The sequence below is a fragment of the Rattus norvegicus genome, chromosome 3 (genome assembly GCF_021556685.1).
Source record: "Rattus norvegicus strain SHRSP/BbbUtx chromosome 3, alternate assembly SHRSP_T2T, whole genome shotgun sequence".
In the NCBI taxonomy this organism is placed as follows: domain Eukaryota; kingdom Metazoa; phylum Chordata; class Mammalia; order Rodentia; family Muridae; genus Rattus; species Rattus norvegicus.
The window spans coordinates 10,885,675-10,908,189 of NC_141536.1; the positions used below are offsets into that span (position 1 = coordinate 10,885,675).

The 22,515-nt window shown below is 45.9% G+C and overlaps 1 protein-coding gene across 8 annotated transcripts in view; it reads left to right on the forward strand.

Annotated features, from left to right (window-relative positions):
* The window catches only part of Tsc1 (TSC complex subunit 1), a 48,905-nt gene that overhangs the window by 15,381 nt on the left and 11,009 nt on the right, over positions 1–22,515 (forward strand). For 5 of the 8 annotated variants that reach the window (XM_087654159.1, XM_087654158.1, XM_087654157.1 and 2 more), the window contains 15 exon segments: positions 1,669–1,854; positions 3,410–3,513; positions 4,171–4,323; positions 5,184–5,328; positions 6,557–6,711; positions 7,066–7,139; positions 14,284–14,459; positions 15,190–15,305; positions 15,644–15,758; positions 16,005–16,123; positions 18,558–18,627; positions 19,048–19,152; positions 19,412–19,970; positions 21,409–21,452; positions 22,166–22,332. In XM_087654159.1, coding sequence (XP_087510285.1) covers positions 1,749–1,854; positions 3,410–3,513; positions 4,171–4,323; positions 5,184–5,328; positions 6,557–6,711; positions 7,066–7,139; positions 14,284–14,459; positions 15,190–15,305; positions 15,644–15,758; positions 16,005–16,123; positions 18,558–18,627; positions 19,048–19,152; positions 19,412–19,970; positions 21,409–21,452; positions 22,166–22,332 — 2,208 coding nt within the window. In that variant the 5' untranslated portion in view covers positions 1,669–1,748. 8 annotated transcript variants of the gene reach the window in all.

Here is a 22,515-nt window from a genome sequence, read left to right on the forward strand (position 1 = left end):
AACCACAGAGAAAAAGATTGTTGCTAATAATAATGTGATGTGCTTTAGAATAAAACTTGATCTTCGCTTTCTATAAGACTTCTATAGGAGGACAAGGCTCCACAAACCGTTGCTTACCAAAATGTCATTTACACTTGAAAACAAGCTAAGCCAAGGGCCTTGTCCTAACATTGCCAAGGTAATGGAACGCACACCATCTTGGTTTGCTACTGCATTCTGTACTGCATCTTTCGCCTCTGCCTATGCAGAGGACAGAATCTTCTAACCTTGTAGGACCGAACTCGGGACAGAAATTTGTGCATTGCATTCTTCATCACTGGTTGGAAGAATCCGTTGTGACTTATTGGCAGGAAGTTCAGGGATTAACCAGGTAAACGTGGTCTTCTGAGATTGTCCTAAAGGTGGTGGTCCAAAGCTGTCTCTGAGCCTGTGGTGGGGTCCGGCTGGTCGGTGAGGAGTGCACAAACCTTTGCTAAGTGCTCTGCTCCACACCTCATCTGCCGCTGAGCAGGAGTAGCTGTGGTGATACTGTCTTCATTCTGAGCTTAATTTAATTTTAAAGAAGATAAAGTTTATTTCTAATTTTAGTTTTAAGCTTTTTAAAAAAGATTCATTTATTTTATATGTAAATGTGTGTGCCTGAATGTATTTATGTTGACCAATTTCGTGCAAGTGCCTGCAGAGGTGTGAAGAAGGCTTTGTGACCAAGAGGCAATTATTTATTTGCTTTTTCCTCTCTCTAACATAGACATGTGTGCCCATCATGTGGCAGTGGTATCAGGAGCATATGCAGGGACGGTCATGGAAAGTACACAGTGCCTTTTATGAGCAGTAGAGACTTTGCCTTTTTAAAATGAAGCTTTAGAAACTGTCACACGTGTTTAGTACCGCTTTGGGAGTGAGCTGCTTTCTGTATGAAATGTAAAGATAAGGCGGTAGTTGCTCTACCTCCTAGCACTGAGTTTGGCAGATGTGTCTTAGTGGTCCTACTGTGCAACCACTTGCCTATTACCAGCAGTTGAGTATGCAGTAGGTGTGTCTGTGATGGATTTTAGTGTGTGTTAAAATCCCTGGTTTACTCCAGCTGTTGGCCTGGCACTGTCACCAGTTCTTCCAACTTCAGCAGTGATAGTGTCATGAAGAGAGGAGCATGTGCAGCTTCGAGTGTGGAAACAGCTCTTCTCCTTAGTAGAGCAGGATTGAAGCAGTGTTAGCAAGCACCCAGGTGGACCCAGAGGCACAGAGAACCACCAAGTAGCTATGCTGATGGTCCCAGAGCTCTATTGGCATCCTAAGTTTGTCCTTAAAAGAACTCTCCTGTCAGGCTGGAGAGATGGCTCAGAGGTTAAGAGCACCGTCTGCTCTTCCAGAGGTCCTAAGTTCAATTCCCAGCAACTACATGGTGGCTCACAACCATCTGTAATGAGATCCGATGCCCTCTTCTGGTGTGTCTGAAGACAGCTACAGTGTACTCACATTAAATAAATAAATCTTAAAAAACCAAAATAAAGCAAAACAAAAAACAACTTCCCAGTCTTTCATCCACATAGTTCTGCCCAACATAGATTGCAATGATGGGGTTCTCTGGCTTGTTTTCCTGCAGGTTTTTAGTTTTTGTGGTGTCATGTAACAGTCATTTGTCACACTGTTCATATTTCCCTTTTGCAGTCTGGTAGTGGCCCTAATGAAGAGCTGTGGAAGCCTTTAGCACATGTCCTGGAGCCCACACAGCATAATTGAGTGAGAGAATGGCCCAGCTAGCCAACATTGGGGAGCTACTCTCCATGCTGGACTCTTCCACACTGGGTGTGCGTGATGACGTGACAACCATCTTCAAGGAGTCCCTCAATTCTGGTAAGTAGAGACTTGTTCTCTCTTGACCTGGAGCTGTGTGAGTTGGGGGTTGAAGGCAAATGCTAGTTTTCATTTTTCTTTGTATCTCTTTTGAGACCTTGTTTCATTATGCAATCCAAACTAGCCTGGAACTTGTAAAACCCTCTTACCCCAGCTTTCCAAATGCTGGGACTTCAGGTGGGTCCTCCATGCCAGTCTTAAACTGCTAGGCCAGAGAGAATTGGTGGGTTCATCCTGCATGTGTTCTAGACATTTAGTTATGGCAGTCCTCATACATGTACTGATTAATATGAAGACCATACAGTAAGCTCGTGAATTCTCCTTCAGATTCTGCCATTTTGTCTTAAAATATATATGGTGTGTGTGTGTGTGTGTGTGTGTGTGTGTGTGTGTGTGTGTGTGTGTGTGGTGCGCGTGTGCTCATGTGTTTCTGTTTATGTAATGTGTGTGCATGTATGACTGTTTATACGTGTACAGGTCCCATGTGTGCCCCTGTGTTTATGTGTACGTTTGTGTGTGTCTGTGTGTGCATGTATTCAAACATGCTTGCCTGAGTTTATGTGTACTGCACATGTGCATGTGCTTCCGAAGGTAAGAGGTTAGTATCAAATTCCCGAGAACTGGAGTTATAGGTGGTATAGTAGGGTCCTTGTAAGAGCAGAAAGAATTCTTAACTGCTGAGCCAGTCTGTCTGTCCATCTGTCTTTTCCTCCCTTTCTTTCTCTTTCTTTCCTGGTGCACGTGCTCGCACACCTACTCACCTCATAGAGGCTAGAAGAAGGCATTTGGGCATCCCAGTCTTTGCTTTATTCCGTTGAAACATCAACTCTCACTGAATCTGGAGTGAGGCTGGTGGGCAGCGAGTCGCAGTAATTTATCTTCCTGTCTCAACCTCCCAGGCATTCATGACCGTGTCAGGCTTGTTGTTGTGGTGGTGGTGGTTGTTTGTTTTGATTTGTTTTTCAAGACAGGGTTTTCTCTGTGTGTCTCTGGCTGTCCTGGAACTTGCTCCGTAGATCAGGGGCTGGGATTAAAGGTGTGTACCACCACTGCCTGGCTTTGTGCCCAGCTTTTATTTATTTGTTTGTTTGTTAATTTAGTAGCTGTCTTCAGACACACCAGAAGAGAGCACTGGATCCCATTACAGATGGTTGTGAGCCACCATGTGGTTCCTGGGAATTGAACTCAGGATCTCTGGAAGAGCAGTCAGTGCTTTTTTTTTTTTTGGTTCTTTTTTTCGGAGCTGGGGACCGAACCCAGGGCCTTGCGCTTCCTAGGTAAGCGCTCTACCACTGAGCTAAATCCCCAGCCCCAGCAGTCAGTGCTCTTAACCGCTGAGCCATCTCTCCAGCCTAGCTCTTTATATGTGCTCTGGGCATTTGAATGCAGGTTCTCATGCTTGTTCAGCAAACACTCTACCCACCGAGCCATCTAACTGAGATAGCATTTTATATACTTTTGTGTTTATTTAGGCCAAAAACAGTGCTTTTTGTGGCTTTTATGACACCCATTGAGGGAAAAGGAAATAAGTTTGATGATTGCTCTTTTTGTTTAGAACGTGGGCCTATGCTTGTAAACACGTTGGTGGATTATTACCTGGAAACCAATTCTCAGCCGGTCTTGCACATCCTGACCACCCTGCAAGAGCCACATGATAAGGTGAGTGCTGGTGGGATAGCATGGCAGTCCGTATATCCTCAGCCAAGCGAGGGTGGGTGTGAGCCGCAACAGCTCCTCCATAGGTTGGAAAATCGACATGGAAAATCTGAACATCGACAAAATAGCACTGATTTCAGAGGCTTTTTACAGATCTTGCTCTTTAAAGAAATCTTATAATTCTAGTACTAGAGTAAATTAATGACAGTTGAAATAAAGATCTTTAAACCTGTGCTGTGAGTCGGGTTTTTGGATTTACCAAGCAGGGGAAAGCCCTGGTGCAGCCCTCTACGTCTGCATGTGCTGGTGAAGTTGTTCACCCAGGGCTGCATGCTCTTCTTTATTCTGGGCTGAGTGCAGCAGCATAGCGCCTGCCTTCTAGCTGAGGCTAGAGCGTATGTGCTTGGCTGTTACAGTCGTTAGGGATCCTTTTTCTTACACTGCAGCTGTTCTCTCAGGCCACAGGAAGAAAACTTTGTTCACTAGTGTGGTTCTGAAATCCTGGATTGAACAAGCCCTAGCCTTTACAGGGCAGGTGCATCGCCAGCCCATCTTTTGGTGCTTGTGTTAGAGGAAGTCTTGAGACCTTGGAGTTTATCAGTTTATTGGTAAACTTCATATGCTTCCCGGAAATTTTCTCTTGATGTTTTATATTTTCAGCACCTCTTGGACAAAATGAATGAGTATGTAGGCAAAGCTGCCACCCGCTTATCCATCCTCTCGCTGCTGGGGCATGTTGTGAGGCTGCAGCCATCTTGGAAGCATAAGCTCTCTCAAGCACCTCTTCTGCCTTCTTTACTGAAATGTCTCAAGGTAGGATATTTGTAAGGTTTTGAGGGAAATACCTCTGTAAATATTGGTTCAGAAAAGGGACTGAACCAAGTTTGTAGGAGTCAGTTCTTTCTTTTTACCACGTGGGTCTCAAGCAGGGAATTTAGGTCGTCAGGCTTGGTGCTGGGTATCTTGATCCATTGAGCCACCTCCCTTGCCTTGGATTGATTTGTTTATTTGTATTTTATGTGTATGTGTGAATCCTGACATGTATTCCTGGTTAATCTATATATTACTGAGGAACCAGGCTGGCTTTCAACTCAAAGCAATCGTTCTGCCTTGGCCTCCCAGCTGTTAGAATTATAGAAGTTAGCCACCATGTTTGGCCTGTATTAGTCCTTTAAAAAATAGTGGTTTGGGCTGGGGATGTGGCTTATGTTGGAGCTCTTGCCTAGCATGCAGAAGGCCCTGGGTTTGGTTCCCAGTACTAGTGAGATAATAAACTGACTCTCCATGTGCAGTGTTCTTTAATCAGTTAACAGAGAGTCAGCATCTTAGAGGTTAGCCAGATAGGTGGGGATAGCATTGTCCTGTGTCCTGTGCCCTGTGCCCTGGGTCCTGTTCCCTGTGCCAGCTGTCTCTTACACTGTCATATCCAGGCACTGGGATAGGGATTTGGGATTCGGGAGTTTCAAGCCAAGTAGAACATGGGAAATGATCTCCCAGTCTCACCGCAATGGCAACAGGGCTCAGTGCTTCTTTTTTTGCTAAGTCTATTTCAGTGCTGTCCCTCAAATTCTTAGGGGTCAGGAAATGAGCACAAGAGGGGCTTCAGATCTGTGACCTCAGGATTTGGACCCTCATCCCAGTGCTGAGCCTGACGTCGCCCTTCCCTTCTGCAGATGGACACTGATGTTGTGGTTCTCACAACTGGTGTCTTGGTGTTGATCACCATGCTACCGATGATCCCGCAGTCAGGGAAGCAGCACCTTCTCGACTTCTTTGACATCTTTGGCCGTCTTTCATCATGGTGCCTGAAGAAACCAGGTATAACTCCAAGGTCCTCATCAGGCTTCTCAAGAGAATGCTGTCCCTAGTGTTAGCAGCCATGCGCTGTCCAGGAAGGAAGGATATGTGGTATTCACTATATAGAAGAGAAAATGTTTGGGGGCACTCATTACAGGGCACATAGGAAGCGGGACTGGTGAGACACTGTCTTTATGACGGTGGTCAGAAAGGATTGTCAGAGACACTGGGCACAGGATGTACAGCTTCCTGAATCTCACTAGTAAAACTAAGTCCCAGCCTCTAACTCTGGGTGCTAAACAGCTGAGCTTACAAAATGTTTGTGCCCTGTGCTGATGTTTACAGCCACAGTGTCAGAGCTTCAGTTGTGAGAACCTATTGATTGTGCATGGAGGAGGAGGAGGAGGAAGAAGCTGCCTCTAGTGTTCATTAGGACACATATGTCCAGTGTGTAGGATTTTTCCCACAGTAGATCATATCAGCAGGCAGTATAGCCCGATCAGAGTGGTTCAGCTGTCAGTCTGTGAACTGCAGGGTTTTCTGGTAATCATAGCATGAAATATTTATATTAGAAGATGAAATATTTATGGCCTGTCGGGGGACTGCAGCAGCTTTCTGCATAGGGGCCATTGAGCATCAGCCTGGTCACACCTTCTTGGGAGAAAGGAAACTCCTAGAGAACTAGAGTTTCCATAGGATCTTGATAAGGCCAGATTAATGGAAATATCTCAGCAGCTTAAACTAATTCTGCCTTGTAATGCTTCCTCTTCAGGTACAAATCTGCATAGCAAAGCTCTTAACTTGGTTTTAAAAGTCTCTTACATGCTCATTCTACAAACCCTTACATGTACATTTTGTATCAAATACTATGTGTAACACTGGGGGAGAGGAAGAGCCCCTTTTCAAGATAAATCTGAATCAGGCAGGAAATGTCAGTACAGATTGTAGGGAGTGACTGTGGTGCACAGGCAGCTCAGTGTGGGAAGAGTATTTGGAGTTTTTCGTGCAGGGATGCTTGGAGAGGAGGAGGACGACAGAGATGAGTAAATGTCCTTTTAGGTCGTGTGAAGCAGAGTGGAGTTTGCCCGAGGATCCCCTGGTGTGTTTTGAACAGGGGCATGTGGTGTATCCAAATGTACATCTGTCTTACCTTTCTGGAACCCGGTAGGAGAGCTTCCAAGGGAAAGCATGCTGCCACCCTCAGGTTCGTCTGTACAGCGAGCCGACTGTCGCTGGTTTCCTTCCTTAGGCCATGTGACAGAAGTCTACCTGGTCCACCTCCATGCCAGTGTTTATGCCCTCTTCCATCGCCTTTATGGAATGTACCCTTGTAACTTCGTCTCCTTCCTGCGCTCTCACTACAGCATGAAGGAAAACGTGGAGACTTTTGAAGAAGTGGTCAAGGTGAGTTCAAACCAACAACCCTGCCCATTGATTGGATCCTTAGAGCTTTCAGAGAGGTGCTTTTATAGCTTTTGTATTATATGACAGACAGGAACTTTTGGGAAGAAATCCTTGACATCTGCACTTCACACCTAGGTAGCCACTAATCCTCTTTCTGACTTCCTAGTCAAGAGTTGCTGGTTTGTGCATCCATGGGATCATGCAGCGTGCAGTCTCTTGTGATGGGCTGCTCACCTTATTTCAGGGTTCATCTGTGTTGTGACATGTATTCCTTTTTGTTGTCAAATAATGTTCCATCATGTGGATTTGCCACACAACTTCACATCTATAATTTGTCAACCCGAACTCTTCTAGCCAATGATGGAGCATGTGCGAATTCACCCGGAATTAGTGACTGGATCCAAGGACCATGAACTGGACCCTCGAAGGTACAGAAACTAAATTAGTGACAGAATTTTTGAGTCTCTTAAGAGATGAAAATGTGATCTATGGATACCGGTGGGAATATAGATATTCCACTTGTGTAATGGGCTAGAACTTTGCATCTAAAGCATTCTCTTCACAGAGAGCTACTGACTCTGTGAGCACAGCAGAGGTGGTGACAGCTACTGCCTGTCTCATGAAGCCCAGGAAGGCTTGCTTTTTGGTATTTGGGTCGGTAAGTTAATTGGGAAGCCAAAAACTAGGAGATTGGGTTGGGGATTTAGCTCAGTGGTAGAGCGCTTGCCTAGCAAGCGCAAGGCCCTTTTTTCCTCCGAAAAAAGGAAAAGAAGAACAACAACAACAACAACAAAGAAACTAGGAGATTACTGAGACCAGATTTGGAGTTAGGAGCCTCTTTGGGTCCCTTTCTCCATAAACGTTGCCAGGTGTCTGATTCCTCCTTTCCCAATCACCATGGGCCCTGCGGGAATCTCCACGCGCTTCCTGAGGAGCTGTGGGCCTGCTGAGTTGCAAGAGGCACAGCTCCTCTGCCTGTCAGGCAGGCTTACGATCCCCAGGGAGGGGTGGAAGCTTTGGGGGAAAACTGAGCTGGGGTATCTCTGAAAGACTGGCTCGTGCCTGGTAATCCTTCTAGAGTTGTGCCTCTACAGTCTACTGCTGTGGTGCAGCCTAAGTCAGCTTAAAGCAAACTGTAAGAGCATGCAAACATGTTAGCTCTGTCTTAGAAGCTCTTCCTCCCTGCTCCCGATCTTCCTCAGAGGCAGCTGCTGCCTTCCTTTCTGTTCACTCTTCTTTCTGTAGTCTGCCTTGTGTGGCTTGTTTTGAGAGCTGACTGCTCTTAGAGGCCACCTTGCAGAGGATGAGGATAGACTGGAGCATTGTCAGCCTTCGTGGGCCTGGCTTCACCTTCTTTAAGCTGCCTTCAGGGGAGTCATTGCGAGAGGTCACAAGTGAGGCCTGGGAAGCATAGACTATCCCTGTGTGTGTCTCCCAAAGCTGCTCGTGAGGGCTGTGCTTCAGATATGCTGTTTTGGATGCTCTGGTATCAGGGGAGGTCTGTGCAGAATCCTTTTGTGGAGTAAAGGCTGTGCTGATGGAGGGAGTGAGCTTCCTCAGTGTGTAGTGAGACAGGTTTTCTCAGATCACTGGATGCTGCACCTCGGCTAAGAGGAGGTGTGCTGTAACATGCTTGTCTCTTGGCTGGTCTGTTCTAGGATAAGCCTGTGGTGACCTAACTTTGGGCTTGTTCTCCTGAGCTATTGCTTGGCCTGTTTCCTGGGCACCATCTACTATTTCCTATATTTTGTATCTTTTTTTTACTTGTGTGAGTTGGCAGTTACACACACATGTGTGCACGTGAAGACCAGAGGTGGGTGTTTTCTTTAATCAATTCTCCATCTTATTTTTGAAGCATAATCTTTTACTGAATCTGGAATTCATCATAGCAAAGCACCCCACTATGTTTGTTTTGTTTTGTTTGGTGATAGGTATGGGTTCCAGGGATTGTACAAACACTTTTCCTTTTCTGACTGGGCCATCTCCCAGCCCCTCACTTAGGTTGTGCTGTACTGTATCTTCTAGCCAGATGCTGTTGACTTGGTTGGGTGTGAATGCTGAGTTGAGAGTTAGTCTTCTTCAGAAATTGGAGGCAGAACCCACTGCCATTTTGCTGACAGTGTTGATGGTACGTTTTCCTCCATGGGGTCTGACAGAATATATCTCTGTTGGCATGATATTCTGAAGTTTCCCTGTGACACACCTTGGCATGAATCTGTTGTCATTGTTCAGCATACAAGCTTTAAGTCTTAGGAGGTTTTCTTTAATGTTGCAGGAGTGGCTTTCCTACTCTGGTTGTCTGTCCTTTCTACATCCCCAGTGGTGATATCAGAACCTATTTTTAGTCTACTCCACAGGCTTTCTTGTCATTGAAATGCAGCTTCCCCTTTAGTTATTCCCACCTTTGTGCCTCTCACCTGAGTGCTCTCTTTAGCTTGCTGAGTGCTTGTCTTTAGTCTCCTTTCTTTGTCTCTTGGATACAGTGTCTTTTATTTTCCCTTCATGGTCTATTTCTTCTAAGCACCCTCCCTTCATTTACTTGTTTTGATTTGTCCTTTTTAAGTCTTTGAGGCTTTTCATAAAAGCTTTGGGTGGGAAGACAGGAACTGTACTTGTGAGGTTGGGCGTGTTGATCTAGAGCCTTTCTGTGAACCTGCATCCAGGGTTGGATACCAGCACTGGGGCCGTGTTGTGAGGTTTTGGACTCCTAAGGGTTGCTCTCAGTGTGTGGCAGCTAACTGGTGGCCTGAAGCATTTCTTTTTCCCTTAAGCTCTGGCTTAGGACTTTGCTTCTGAGGTTGGACATAAGTCTGTCTGCTGCTCTCCGGACTTAGACACTGTGCTCTCTGTCTTCTCTTTCTCCCTGTGCTTTGTATTTGAAAATAGGTCTTTACTATAGATGGCGGAACATCAGGAGATTGTACAGTGGGGTAGAAATATTCAGTCCGCCATATTAACCTGAGACCTTCTCTCTCAGAAGTAACACACAGCAGCTCAGTGCCTGGTGGTGTGGACCATTTGGTCTTGGAAGGAGGCTCTGTCTACTGTGATGAGGAAAGGGAGCCAGGAAGAAAATCTTGACAGCAAAGCCATAGAGCAGCCAATTGTGCATGGTTATATGGAGGCAGGGTGACACAGTAAAGGCATTCTGACATAGTAGAATTCTCTTGAAATTAAAATGAACTCCCAAATAAGTATTTCAGCTAAGGAACTGGAATAGAGCTGAGACTGGCTCAGTTGAATAAAGGACAGAGGCAGGAGACAGATTTAAAATGTTGGGTGGCGCCCAATAGACAATAAAAACACCTGTAAAAGGAGAAGAGGACACTTTGATAGGAGAGCTTGTAAAAGAAATTTCCTGAAGTTGAAGTTTCTAGATTGAAGGTGTTGGTCAAGTGCACAGCTCCATCAGTGCAAAGGAATGCTGCCCAGCCTCAACTCTGTGAGATTGAAGAACACTAGAGGAATAGACCTTTCAGAGAGTGGGAAGATGAAAATACCCAGACAATAAGAACCAGAAGCCAGGATAGTGTTAGCTTCTCAACTCCTTCAAGAAGGTTCCAGGTCGGGGCTGAAGAAATGGCTCAGCGGTTAAGAGCTCTGACTGCTCTTCCAGAGTCCTGAGTTCAAATCCCGGCAACCACATGGTGGCTCACAACCATCTGTAATGAGATCTGGTGTGTCTAAAGTCAGCTACAGTATACTCGTATACATTAAATAAATAAATCTTAAAAAAAAAAAAAAAGAAGGTTCCAGGTTAGAGTTCTGTGGTGTGGGACTCTTCTGGACAGGACAAGACTCAGAGTTTTCAGAGTTACCCCATTGCCTCCCCAGCTGGCTATGGGAGAGTGTTTTCCCAAGTAAGCCCAAGAGGGGTGAAGGTAGGCTGGTCACAGAGGTGTCAGAACACTGAGCCAGAGGCTGACACAGCTCCAGAAGGGAGCTCAGTGGGGAGAGGGGACTAATCTGGTAGATTTTGCATTTCATTATATGAGAGAAACAGTGGGCATTAGTCCAGAGTGGCCTGGGTAGTTCACTTAGCATTGGACACCTCACAAACTGGGAGAAGGAAACAATGCCAGGTCATACCGCATGAGAAACTGTATCAGAACCCTCCAGGACTGGTGCTTACATAGCCTTAATACTTGTTCAACTCAAGGAGAGGGAAGGGTGCATGGCAGTGACGCTGGTCCTCAGAGCAGGGCAGCAAGTGAGAAGCACAGTGCACTTGTTGAGCCTTAAGGGGGAAGCAGTTCAGAAGCAGACGTGGAGGCAGTAGCCAGAGCAGTCACAGAGAACAGGGCAAGGCACCTGGACGTGGCACTGACTTGTTTCTGGTTTTTGGGACAAGGTCCAGGTGGGCCTTGACCGCGCAGTCTCCTGTCTCCATCCCCCCGGCCCTGTGATCATAGTCTGTGGGGACTATAAACTGACCCTGAGATGCCATCAAATGCACAACACACATTTTATGTGGATCTGAGAGGAGGGATACCAGCTAAACAGATGTGTAGCTGTTAAGATTGTAGTTTGCAATTTTAGAGATATTAAAATATAAACAGTCTATTTAAGCCAGGGATGGTGGCACATGCCTTAACTCCCAGTATCCAGGTGGCAGAGGCAAGATCTCTGATTTTAGGCCAGCCTGGTCTACAGAATGAGTTCCAGGACAATGTGGGCTGCACAGAGAAACCTTGTCACACAAAGACTAAATACAAAATTTTTTAATAAATATATTTAAGTATCAAGGAAATACAGTGCATGATTTTGCTCAATCTTTAAATAAAACATTTAGAACCAGTGGGTGGCTTAGTGGCCGAAAGCATGAGCCTGAGGACCTGAAGCCATGGTGGAAGGAGAGCCACCCCCATAAGTTGTCCTCTGACCCCTTTAGGGATGCTCTATTGCACACAAAAGAATTGTAAAAATAGGGGCTGGGGATTTAGCTCAGTGGTAGAGCGCTTGCCTAGGAAGCGCAAGGCCCTGGGTTCGGTCCCCAGCTCCGAAAAAAAGAACCAAAATAAATAAATAAATAAATAAAAAGAATTGTAAAAATATGTAACTGGATGCTTCTCTAGCATGCATAATACTCAGAGTTCAGTCCCCAGCACTGCAAACATAAGTAAAACATCTAGTGTAATCCTCTTTTATGTTTATTTACTGTCTCTGTCTGTGTGCATGCATGCATGCATGAGCCATGTGTGTGGAGGTCAGAGGACAGCTTATTGGGATCATTTTCTGTTTCTGTCATGTGGGTGGGTTCCCGGGTTTAACCTGGCCAGTCAGGATTGGCTGCAGATGTCTACCTGCTAAGTCCTCTTGGCAGCCATGTAGTGGTTTTTTTTGGTTTTTTTGTTTGTTTGTTTGTTGTTTAATTAAGGAATCTTACTTCCTTTACTAAAATTAATCTTGTGCATATATGTGTCCTGACTTGCTCCTTACTTAATCACTGTTTAGTGACACTGAGGGTGTGGAAAGTGGAGCCCTCCCCACTGCACTGCCATAACCCAAGGGACTTGGGCTAGGGCTTGAAACACTTGCCATTTAGGGAAGCAGCCCTGTGCTCTGGTGGCACCCCATCCACCCTCCCTAGGGTCCCTGAGAGTGACTATGAACTCAGACCACAGACATTAGAGCTCTGTGCTCTACAAGCAATTTTGTACTAGGGCAGTGTGCATAGTCTTAAGTGTTCTTCTGGTTTAGGGGCATCTGTAGAACATTTGGCAGACCCAGAAGAGATACAAGAAGGAAGCAAGAGAATAGATGTTGCCTGTAACTCCAGGTTTCTGTAGATGTTGGGCAAGCATCTATGACAAAGCTATAGTCCAAGCTTGTGTTTGCGGGGGTGGGAGGGCATGTGTATGTGGTGGTCAGAGGGCAACTTTTCAGGGATCAGTTAGTTCTCTCACTGTGTTTTGAGGCAGGGTCTTTGCATGTTTTTGTCACTGTAGTACACTGACCTAGAGCTTCTGGCTGAGACTCCTGTCTCTGTCTCCCATATTGCTGTAGGGATTAGAGTTGAATACTACCACATCTGGCTTTTTCTGTGGGTACCAGGGGTCAACTCTGGCCTACCAGGCTTCCTTGTGGGGTGGACACTTTTACCTTCTGAATCCTGCTAGTTCTTTGAATGTCTATACTGTCACTCTATCTGTGGGCACACAGCAGGGCAGTTTTGTATTGTTTTTTCTCATTTTAGATAGTGTAGAGTAATGAAACAGCTCATTGGTTTTTAAGGCACCTGCTGCTAAGTCCTATTCAATCCCTAGGACTTACGTGATGGAAGGAGAGAACTAATTCCCATGAGTTGGCCTCTAATCTCTATGTCTCACTGTAGCATTACCCCCAAAGAAAGAAAGAAAGAAAGAAAGAAAGAAAGAAAGAAAGAAAGAAAGAAAGAAAGAAAGAAAGAAAGGAAGAAAGGAAGAAAGGAAGGAAGAAGAAAGGAAGAAAGAAAGAAAGAAAGAGAAAAAGAAATCTTTTTAATCTCTATGTCTTGCTGTAGCATTGCCAAGAAAGAAAGAAAGAAAGAAAGAAAGAAAGAAAGAAAGAAAGAAAGAAAGAAAGAAAGAGAAAAAGAAATCCTTTAAAAAGAGATTATATTCTAGGCAGGTGCATCTTAGCAAGCACTTGGGATTGTCACAAATTCAGGGACAGCCTGGGATACAGAATGAGTTTCAGGGGAGCCAGGACCATAGAGTGAGACCTTGTCTCAAAAAACTTAAGACAGAAAACTCAAACAGAAAGATGGTGAGAGTCCTTCAGTATTGGAAGGCATAATTTTTAAAATTGCCTTCAATGAGGTGTATGGTTTACACACAATAGTTTTGTTAAGTTTTGACAACAGCTGTGACCACAGTAAAGAAGATTTCCCCCTGGGTTCGGTCCCCAGCTCCGAAAAAAAAGAACCAAAAAAAAAAAAGATTTCCAAGGCCCACAGCAGCAACTGGTCTGTTGAAAGTCTGTTGCTCACAATGTTGTACTGACCGTCCAGCTGGAGGACAGCTCCCTATGACTGCCCTTATTTCTGTGAAAGCCATGCTGTGGTGCAGCACTGTCTCTTGTGGTTCTGTAGGATTAATTGGAGGTGGGCCTGAGGCTCACATGGAGGAACCCTTTAACAGTGCTTTACATGACCTTTAGTCTTAGTTGGTCACACAGTATTCCTAATCCAGGGATGTGCGAGAAGAACCCCTAGGCTTTGGTTGGAGACCTTAGGTCAGCCAGCTCCTTGGTGCCTTCCAGCTCCTCCATTTCCTGATTCTTTTGTTTCAAAGCAGAGTTCCCTGAGAGCCATCTGTGTAGTTTAAGAGGCTGTTCTTTGTCTCTGTTGGTGATGGTTTTTTTCTCCAATTAGTTCTGTTAACATGAGGAAACCATGCTAACTTGAGGAAGTGGCTTGTTAACTGATGGCAAGTTTTTGTCCTAGTGCTGTCTCCTGCCTGGGTTGGCATGGCTGTGCCTCATTCTTTGGTAGTCACAGTCCAGTGGCTGCCACTGAGCTGGCCTCTTGATTTAACTGGTGTGCTTAGATGGATTATGCATGCTTTTTTTGACTTATGTTCCCTTTTCTAGGTGGAAGACATTAGAAACTCATGATGTTGTAATAGAGTGTGCCAAAATCTCTCTGGACCCTACCGAAGCCTCATATGAAGATGGCGATGCTGTGTCTCACCAGCTCTCTGCCTGCTTCCCTCACCGTTCAGCTGATGTCACCACCAGCTCTTACGTGGACACACAGAATAGCTATGGTAAAAAGCTGCTTTGGTCTCCTGTGTTTGCAACTTCATCTTTTACTACCTAGGGTCTTCTGAAATGCATCAGAGTTTGCCTCCGCTTTGTTTGAGTGGTTTTCTATCCTTCAAGCTTAACTGTTCTTGCTGTCTTATCTAATAACAGCAGATCCCAGGCCAATCCACAGCACATAACACAGTCAAGGTCCACGTGCTTACAGGCGGCCCCTGTGTCATAGGACACTGAAGCTCAGCTTCCACTGGGCGGGTGCCACAGGCTCTAGACTGACATGGTCTAAGAATCTGGATGCACAGCACTTTCTGTCTTTAGCTGGAATGGAGTCTGCACATCAGACTGCTAGACATGGTGTGCCCTTTAAACTATCCTGGTACATAAGTAGAGTCACGCCTACCTGAACTTTTAACTTCCAAAAGCTACTTAAAGAACCTTTAAAGGGTAGAAGTGGTGAACACATGGAATCTGACGCTCAGAAGGCAGAGGCAGTGGACCTCAGAGTTCAGGCCTGCACGGTCCTTGTGCCAGTTCTAGGCAGTCAGGGATATACAGCGAGACCCTGTCTCAAACCCCATGAGAACCCTAAGTGTTACTCTGTTCCCAGGGATGTCCCAGTGCCAAGGGTTTTAAATAGAGAATTGAGTGTTATCATGTGGTCTAGAGGATCGTGGTTAGCTATCAGAGTGGCCCAGCACCCTACACTCACCCCTGCCTCCTTCCCTTTCATTTCAGGGGGCGCTACTTCCACCCCTTCCTCCACCTCTCGGCTGATGTTGTTCAGTACCCCCGGGCAGCTACCTCAGAGTTTGAGTTCACTATCAACACGGCCGTTACCTGAGCCGCTGCAAGTACGGTGCCACTCAGCATCCCTTCTCCACCTCTGCCTCCGGGTGAAGCTGGGCCAGTGGTCAGGATTTCGTATGTAATGGGGAAATTGCACACACAGTGTGAGTTTCAGGAGGGCCATTTAAGCGCTCTTGATATGAGCAGACAAAGTCACTGTTGCCATGAAGCACCTTGGAGTCCAGACACTTGAAATACAACTTGTCTTGTGGTAAAGATATCACAACATGCTCCTTGTAGTTGAAACTCTGCATCAAAAGCAAACATTGCCTAGAGACCTTGTGCGGGGCTCAGTGTGTGCAGGGCTCAGTGCTCCCTTGCTGATTTCTGATCTGACTTGTAGGCTAGTCTTTGGAGCCCATCTGCAGTCTGTGGTATGACCACTCCTCCTACGTCTCCTGGAAATGTCCCGGCTGATTTGTCACATCCATACAGTAAAGCCTTTGGTACTACCACTGGTATGTGGGTCTTAGGTGGGACTTGATTGCTTGGTTTGGGCCTGTGTTTTATGGGGGCCATATGGCAGTAATAAACTTGTTTTTGAAATTTAGTGTAAGTTTCTGGGCTTCTCAGAATGAGTAAGAAAGCAGACAGACACTGAGAAGCTAACTGGATCACCGTATCTGTAGTGACAGCAGTGTTAAGGAAACAGCAGCCTTGCTTTTGGCTCAGCCTTTCTATGTATTGTCCTTGTGTCTGAGCAGGTGGAAAAGGAACTCCTTCAGGAACCCCAGCGACCTCTCCTCCCCCAGCCCCGCCTTGTCCCCAAGACGACTGTGCGCACGGTCCAGCCTCCCAGGCCTCAGCCACACCCCCCAGGAAGGTGAGCTCCAGGCCTGAGATGCCAGTACACCCACACCTCACTTTGTGAAGCCAGGTACAGTCTTGGTCCAGATGGATGGAGTGGAATCATAATAATGGAAAAGTAGATGCCACCAGTTCTCATGATAGAGCTGCCAATCCCAGGATCCAGTGGATTAGACCAGCTTTCAAGTCAGCGTGGACCGCTGGGTGCCTTCTCATGTGTGCCCTTCTCATGGCCTTGACTGTTCAGACAGTAGTAAGATACCCTTAGCATAGATCAAGTTACAGACCAGACTCTCAAGGTATTGTATCTTCCCTAACATGGTTTTTAGCTTAGAAATAGAAGGGGGAGATGAGAAGCATGATTCTACAGGAAAAAGAAATGGTGAGGTGTCATTAAATCTGGACCTTGAAATTATGTACACGCCCACAGGGAATGTAGCTAGTATCATGGCACTTGTTTAATCCAGGCTCCAGAGGTGAAGGCAGGAGGATTATGAATTCAAGGCCAGTCTAGAAGCAGTGAGACCTTGTCTCAAAAGGACAAGCAAATGAACAAAATAAACTCAAACGTGATTTATCGCACACTGCAGGGTGAGGTGAGTCCTCTTGTTGCTGTTGGAGTGGGAGCTAAACTCGCTGCTTTTTTCCTATACAACTTGATTTATCTGAAAGACAACTGACTGGTTTATTCCGGCCTGAATATTTGGCAGGAACTTTCCTTTTAATTGATTGTTTTCAAACTCAGTACAAGCTAATGGATTTTGTTATAACATTTTCATTCTTATATGCACTTTGCTTATGTTTTCTTCTTCTACCTATGACAGTTTCTTAAAGGATAAACCAAGTCTGTCACTTCAAGGTAAACAGCTGACAATATCTAAAGTCAATTTTAAAATGCAACCTTGCAAGGAAAAATAGGTCATTAAAAAACTTGTGCCTATTTGAAGCCAACCTGGTCTACAGAGTGAGTTCCAGAACAGCCAGGACTACACAGAGAAACTCTGTTTCAAAACAAACAAAACAAAACAAAACAAAAAACCCTAAAATATCTTGTGCCTCTATGTCTGTGGCTGTCATGATGGCACAAGCCTTTAGCTGCAGCACTTGGGAGGCAGAGGCAGGTGGATCTCTGAGTCCAAGTACAGAGTGAGTTTGAGGACAGCCAGGGCTACACAGAGAAGCCCTGTCTCAAAATAAACAAGCAACCAAACCAAGCCAACAAGAAAAGTGTTGCGCTTGCATCAGTGCTAATTGTGTAGGCATTGAAGATCCAAGCCAGGTTTCAGTACCCATGCCAAAGCCACATGTTTGAGCAGGCTGTGTCCCCCAGCCCTGCCGTTGGAGGTCGGGGGTACCTCCGTCTCAGGTAGATGCTGGCTCCATCTAAATTCCAGGTTAAGTGACAGGCCCAGGCTCCAGAAGGCATCAGAGAGTGATAACGTGGGATTCTGACCTCTGAACCCTGTTCATACCACACAAAAAACAAATCAATACACAGTAGGAAGAATGTGTGTTTTCAGGTTCCACACTAGAGCTATGATTAGAAACCGTAAGATGTAATATACATTTTACTGTTAAATATCTGTAAAGACCCTGATTTTCTTACATTTCAGCCAAAGTAACACATTAAAGTATATTGAGAGTAAAATGTAGGCACATTCAACTGGTTTTCATTAATTAAAATTATTAAAAGAGAGTGTAAAAATGTGGCAATTTTAAGTATTGTTTTAGAAAATGCATTTTTTTCCATAAAAGTATGCTATACACATTAACATGACATAGTTGTATTTTTAAGTTAATAAGTTCTCTTTAATTTATGTTTCAATTTTATATGAAACATTTTTGGTAAATTTAGCCATAAAATAGAAGCATATATATATATTATACAGTATATATATATATATATATATATATATATATATATATATAGTATTTATTTTATGTGTATGAGTATTTGTGCCTGGTGCCCACAGAAGCCAGAGGAAAGCATCAGATACTTTGTGTAACTCGGGGATTGGAGTTATAGATGGCTGTGAGTTGTCATGTGGGTCCTAGGAGTCAAACCTAGGTCCTCAGGAAGAACAGCCAGTACTCTTTTTTAATGGTTTTTTTTTTTTTTTTTTTTTTTTGGAGCTGGGGACCGAACCCAGGGCCTTGCGCTCGCTAGGCAAGCACTCTACCACTGAGCTAAATCCCCAGCCCAGTCAGTACTCTTAACCCTGAGCTGTTTTCAGCATGGGCCTGGCACACCAAAGCAAGCCCTTACCCCCATAGACCCACCCTCTGGCAGTGCTGATGCCAGTCCTGCTTGGGACAGGGATCACTAAGGATCTTTTTTAAGATTCTAAAGGGATCCTGGAGTCCAGCAGTTCACTAAGCTAACCTTTAGATTCCTTTAAATTCCGTGTGCCACAGAATATGCCCAGCGTTTTCACTGTCTTCCATTTCAGGAAGAAAGAGCAGATTCTTCAAGGCCTTACCTACCCAGACAGCAGGATGTTCCGAGTGACCGCGGATTAGGTAAGCTCCCCGGGGAATGGTAGACCTTGCTTGCCTCTTCGCGTTGAACTCTAGTTTAAAAGCTAAGCCAGGTGAAGAAGGGTTCTCTGAGATAGCACCGATGCTGCCTCCCAGGGATATGAAACAGCAGTATTAGAAGGTTGTCAAGCTACTCTCTGAAGTGCATCTTCTCTGAGCGGGTCAAACAAGGTGATTTTATCTATTATCAGAGACATTATGGCTGAGAACTGTCCTTTTTATGGGGTTGGGTTTGAAACCTCTGAAAATGATGTGTAAGTTCTCCATCTTCTGTAGTGGTCCCAACTTTCTCTGCTCAGCTAGAAGAACTGTTGTAGATGTGTGTGCACATCATGCCACTGTGCTTCCAGGGTTAACCAGTATGGCCTGAGTCTCTGTCTCTGTCTGTCTGTCTCTCTGCAGAGGATCTACCTGGAAGCAAAGGTTCCGTCACTCTGAGGAATCTACCAGATTTCCTAGGTGACCTGGCTTCAGAGGAAGACAGTATAGAGAAAGATAAGGAAGAAGGTAACATCCCTGGGTGGCTACAAGGTGATGAAGTGTCCTTCTGTCTCAGGCCTGGGCTCTAGAGTCATAACTCAGGCTCGATTGACTTTTCTGCGTTGGGGTGAAAGGTGGTGTTGGTTCCAGCATGTACAGGAAAAGGAAATACAGGAATACAGGAAACATGTATTGCCAGCATACAATCCCTGTAGTACACAAACCCAAGCCCACTTGCCTGGCCGAGTGTTTACAGGGTTCCCTTGTTTCCCCACTCTCCCTTCAGCTGCGATATCTAAAGAGCTTTCTGAGATCACCACTGCAGAGGCGGATCCTGTAGCTCCTCGAGGGGGCTTTGACTCTCCCTTCTACCGAGACAGTCTCTCTGGTTCTCAGCGGAAGACTCACTCAGCAGCCTCTGGGACTCAGGGCTTCAGCGTGAACCCTGAGCCTTTGCACTCCTCCCTGGACAAACATGGGCCTGACACACCAAAGCAAGCCTTTACTCCCATAGACCCACCCTCTGGCAGTGCTGATGCCAGTCCCGCTGGGGACAGGGATCGCCAGACTTCTCTGGAGACCAGTATCCTCACTCCCAGCCCTTGCAAAATTCCACCTCAGAGGGGAGTGAGCTTTGGAAGTGGGCAGCTTCCCCCATATGATCATCTCTTTGAGGTGGCCTTGCCAAAGACTGCCTGTCACTTTGTCAGCAAAAAGACTGAAGAGCTGTTGAAGAAAGCGAAAGGAAACCCTGAGGAAGACTGTGTGCCCTCTACCTCCCCAATGGAAGTACTGGACAGACTGCTAGAGCAGGGAGCAGGGGCACACAGCAAGGAACTGAGCAGGTGAGCCAGGCCGTGCTGTTGCCTTTAACTGTTTTACATGGCACAAGATCGTGAGGACACAGCTACCTCTGTCCACCCGTACCCAAGGCAGCTTGTTCTCTTGTGTTTTCTTAGTAAGCCTCCTTTTCTGTTGCTTTTGCATGTGTACAGTCTGAGATGATCTGTGAGGAAGAGGGTGCCCATTTGTAAATTAGTCTTCAGTGCAGGTCATTCTGGGCCTCTATGGATGCCCCAGTGACTGTTTGCACATTTGTTCTCTGGAAAGCAGACATAAAATTGACGTTACAATAGCTCAGTGTTGAGTTACACCGGTTTCATTATGTCCTCCGGTCACAGTGGTTTATTTTCTCTTGTGCTACTGGTGAAAGATTAGATTGCCACCATTCTCATGTTCAGGAGGTTAGACACTCCTCAGAGTGCCAGGGTTCCTGAAGGACAGAGGTACCCTAGTCTTCAGCCACTGAATCCTCAGGCAATAGTTTTCAGTGGTTTGTTTTGTTTTTCTTTTTTCTTTTACACCCTGTCACCTGTTAGAGGATTCCAGGGAAAGAAAAGAAAAGAATCACCTGGCTAAGTTGCCACTGGTTCTGGGGAAATGCTAGTTTTATTTCTTTGTTTTGAGACAGGGTCTCACTATGTAGCCAAGGCCAGTCTGGAACTCATAATCTTCCTACTGTGGTCTCCCAGAAGCTGAGATTACAAGGATGTATCACCATCCCTGGCTAGTTTTTACCTTTTTTCTATATAATACACTAAGATGAAATTTGACAAGAATTGTAATATTGAAACCTCCACTTACAAGATGAAATTTGATGTATTGGAGTCAGGTAAATGAACTACGTTTATCGTAACAGGCTGACAGTAGCTTATCCAAGGACAGTGGCTCTGTGTCCATAAGGAGAGTGGTGGCAGGAGGATTTCGTGTTTATCTGCAGAGGGTGGTTGGAGAAATCCTGTGGCACAGCCATCAAGCCTGGGAGCTCAGTGCTAGGGCTGGGACTAGTTATATACAATGAATTGCCCGCCCATTCCCTGCCACTAAGACTCCCTTCAGCTCTGTGTCATTGGAGTTTGAAAGTTTCCCTAAGCACTGCAGATTCTGACCACGAGACATGAGCTAAGCTCTCCAGTTGAAAGTCCATTTGTTTTGGCTGAGAGTGTTGCTCAATTAGCTAAGTGCTTGCCTTGTATTCATAAAGCCCTCCATTTGATCCCCAAAACCATATAAAATGGGGCACAGTGGACCATGCCTGCAGTCCCAGCACTTGGGAGGTAGAGGCTGGAGGATTAGAAGTTCAGCATCATCCTTGACTGCATAGCAGGTTTAGAGCCAGCTTAGGCTGCATGAGACTTTTTCAGAACACACCAACAACAGAAAGTCCGGGTTCACATTTTGAAGATCAGATGATCAGTAACTTCCTGTGAAATCTTTTCCTAGGTTGTCCTTGCCCAGCAAGTCTGTTGACTGGACCCACTTTGGAGGTAAACGCTGCTTCGGTTCACATCCAGACCCACTCACCCCTTCTCTGTCCTGGGGGTGCCCTTAGGAAGGGACCTCCTCTGGCTCCTTCCCAGTCAGCTTCTCTGCTTGCTGAGAGAACCCCAAGCCTTGCAGTCAGCATTTGGTGTTTTTAGGGAGTGGCAGGTGTGATCTTAGGAGTTTAGTGAAAAAGTGAGCCCCAGGTTTCCCTCAAGAAGATCAACTTGGTGGGAATGTGCTAGGAAATCTCCCTGGGAAGCCCAGCACTGAGGGACAGTGGCAGAGAGAAAGGAGGTCAGATGTATCTCCAGGACCAGGCTCCAGCCTCAGAAGCCTCTCTCCATACCACTTGTGGGTGCTTTAAAGGGAAGGAAAGTAGATTTCCCCATTTCCCAGGAATGGTGGTGCTAGGAACTAGCAGACTAATTGGGAAGTGTTGGAATTGTGTGTACATGTGCGTGGAGACAGGGTCTCTCACTCGACTGGAGCTTGCCAGTGTAGCAAGGGTAGCAGGCTAGCAAGCCCCAAGGGTGCTGTCTCTTTTTATATGGGTTTTGGAGGTCAAACCAGGCCCCCAATGCTTGCACAGCGCTTCGTGGTCTGAGCTGTCTTCCAAGACCCTGAGAATTGTCTCTTAAGTGAGGCACATGGGAGGGCCTTGATGGAACTATGTGTAAAAGGCCTATCTGCCACCTTCCCTCTGCTTTACAATCAGGCTCTCCCCCCTCAGATGAGATCCGGACCCTCCGAGACCAGTTGCTCTTACTGCACAATCAGCTGCTGTACGAACGCTTTAAGCGGCAGCAGCATGCACTGAGGAACAGAAGGCTGCTGCGCAAGGTGATCCGAGCTGCGGCCCTGGAGGAGCACAACGCAGCGATGGTGAGCAGCCAGGGCGAGCCCACCCATCCACTGCTCTGTGGGAGCAGCTGCAGAGTTGGGGGTGTCGTGGGGGTCCCAGCTCTGCCCTGAGTGGCCAAGGGCAGGCCACTTAGCTGTGAGTTACAGGGGTACATGGCTAATTCTCCCACACTCTCAAGAACCACAAGAACAAATGCCTTTGTG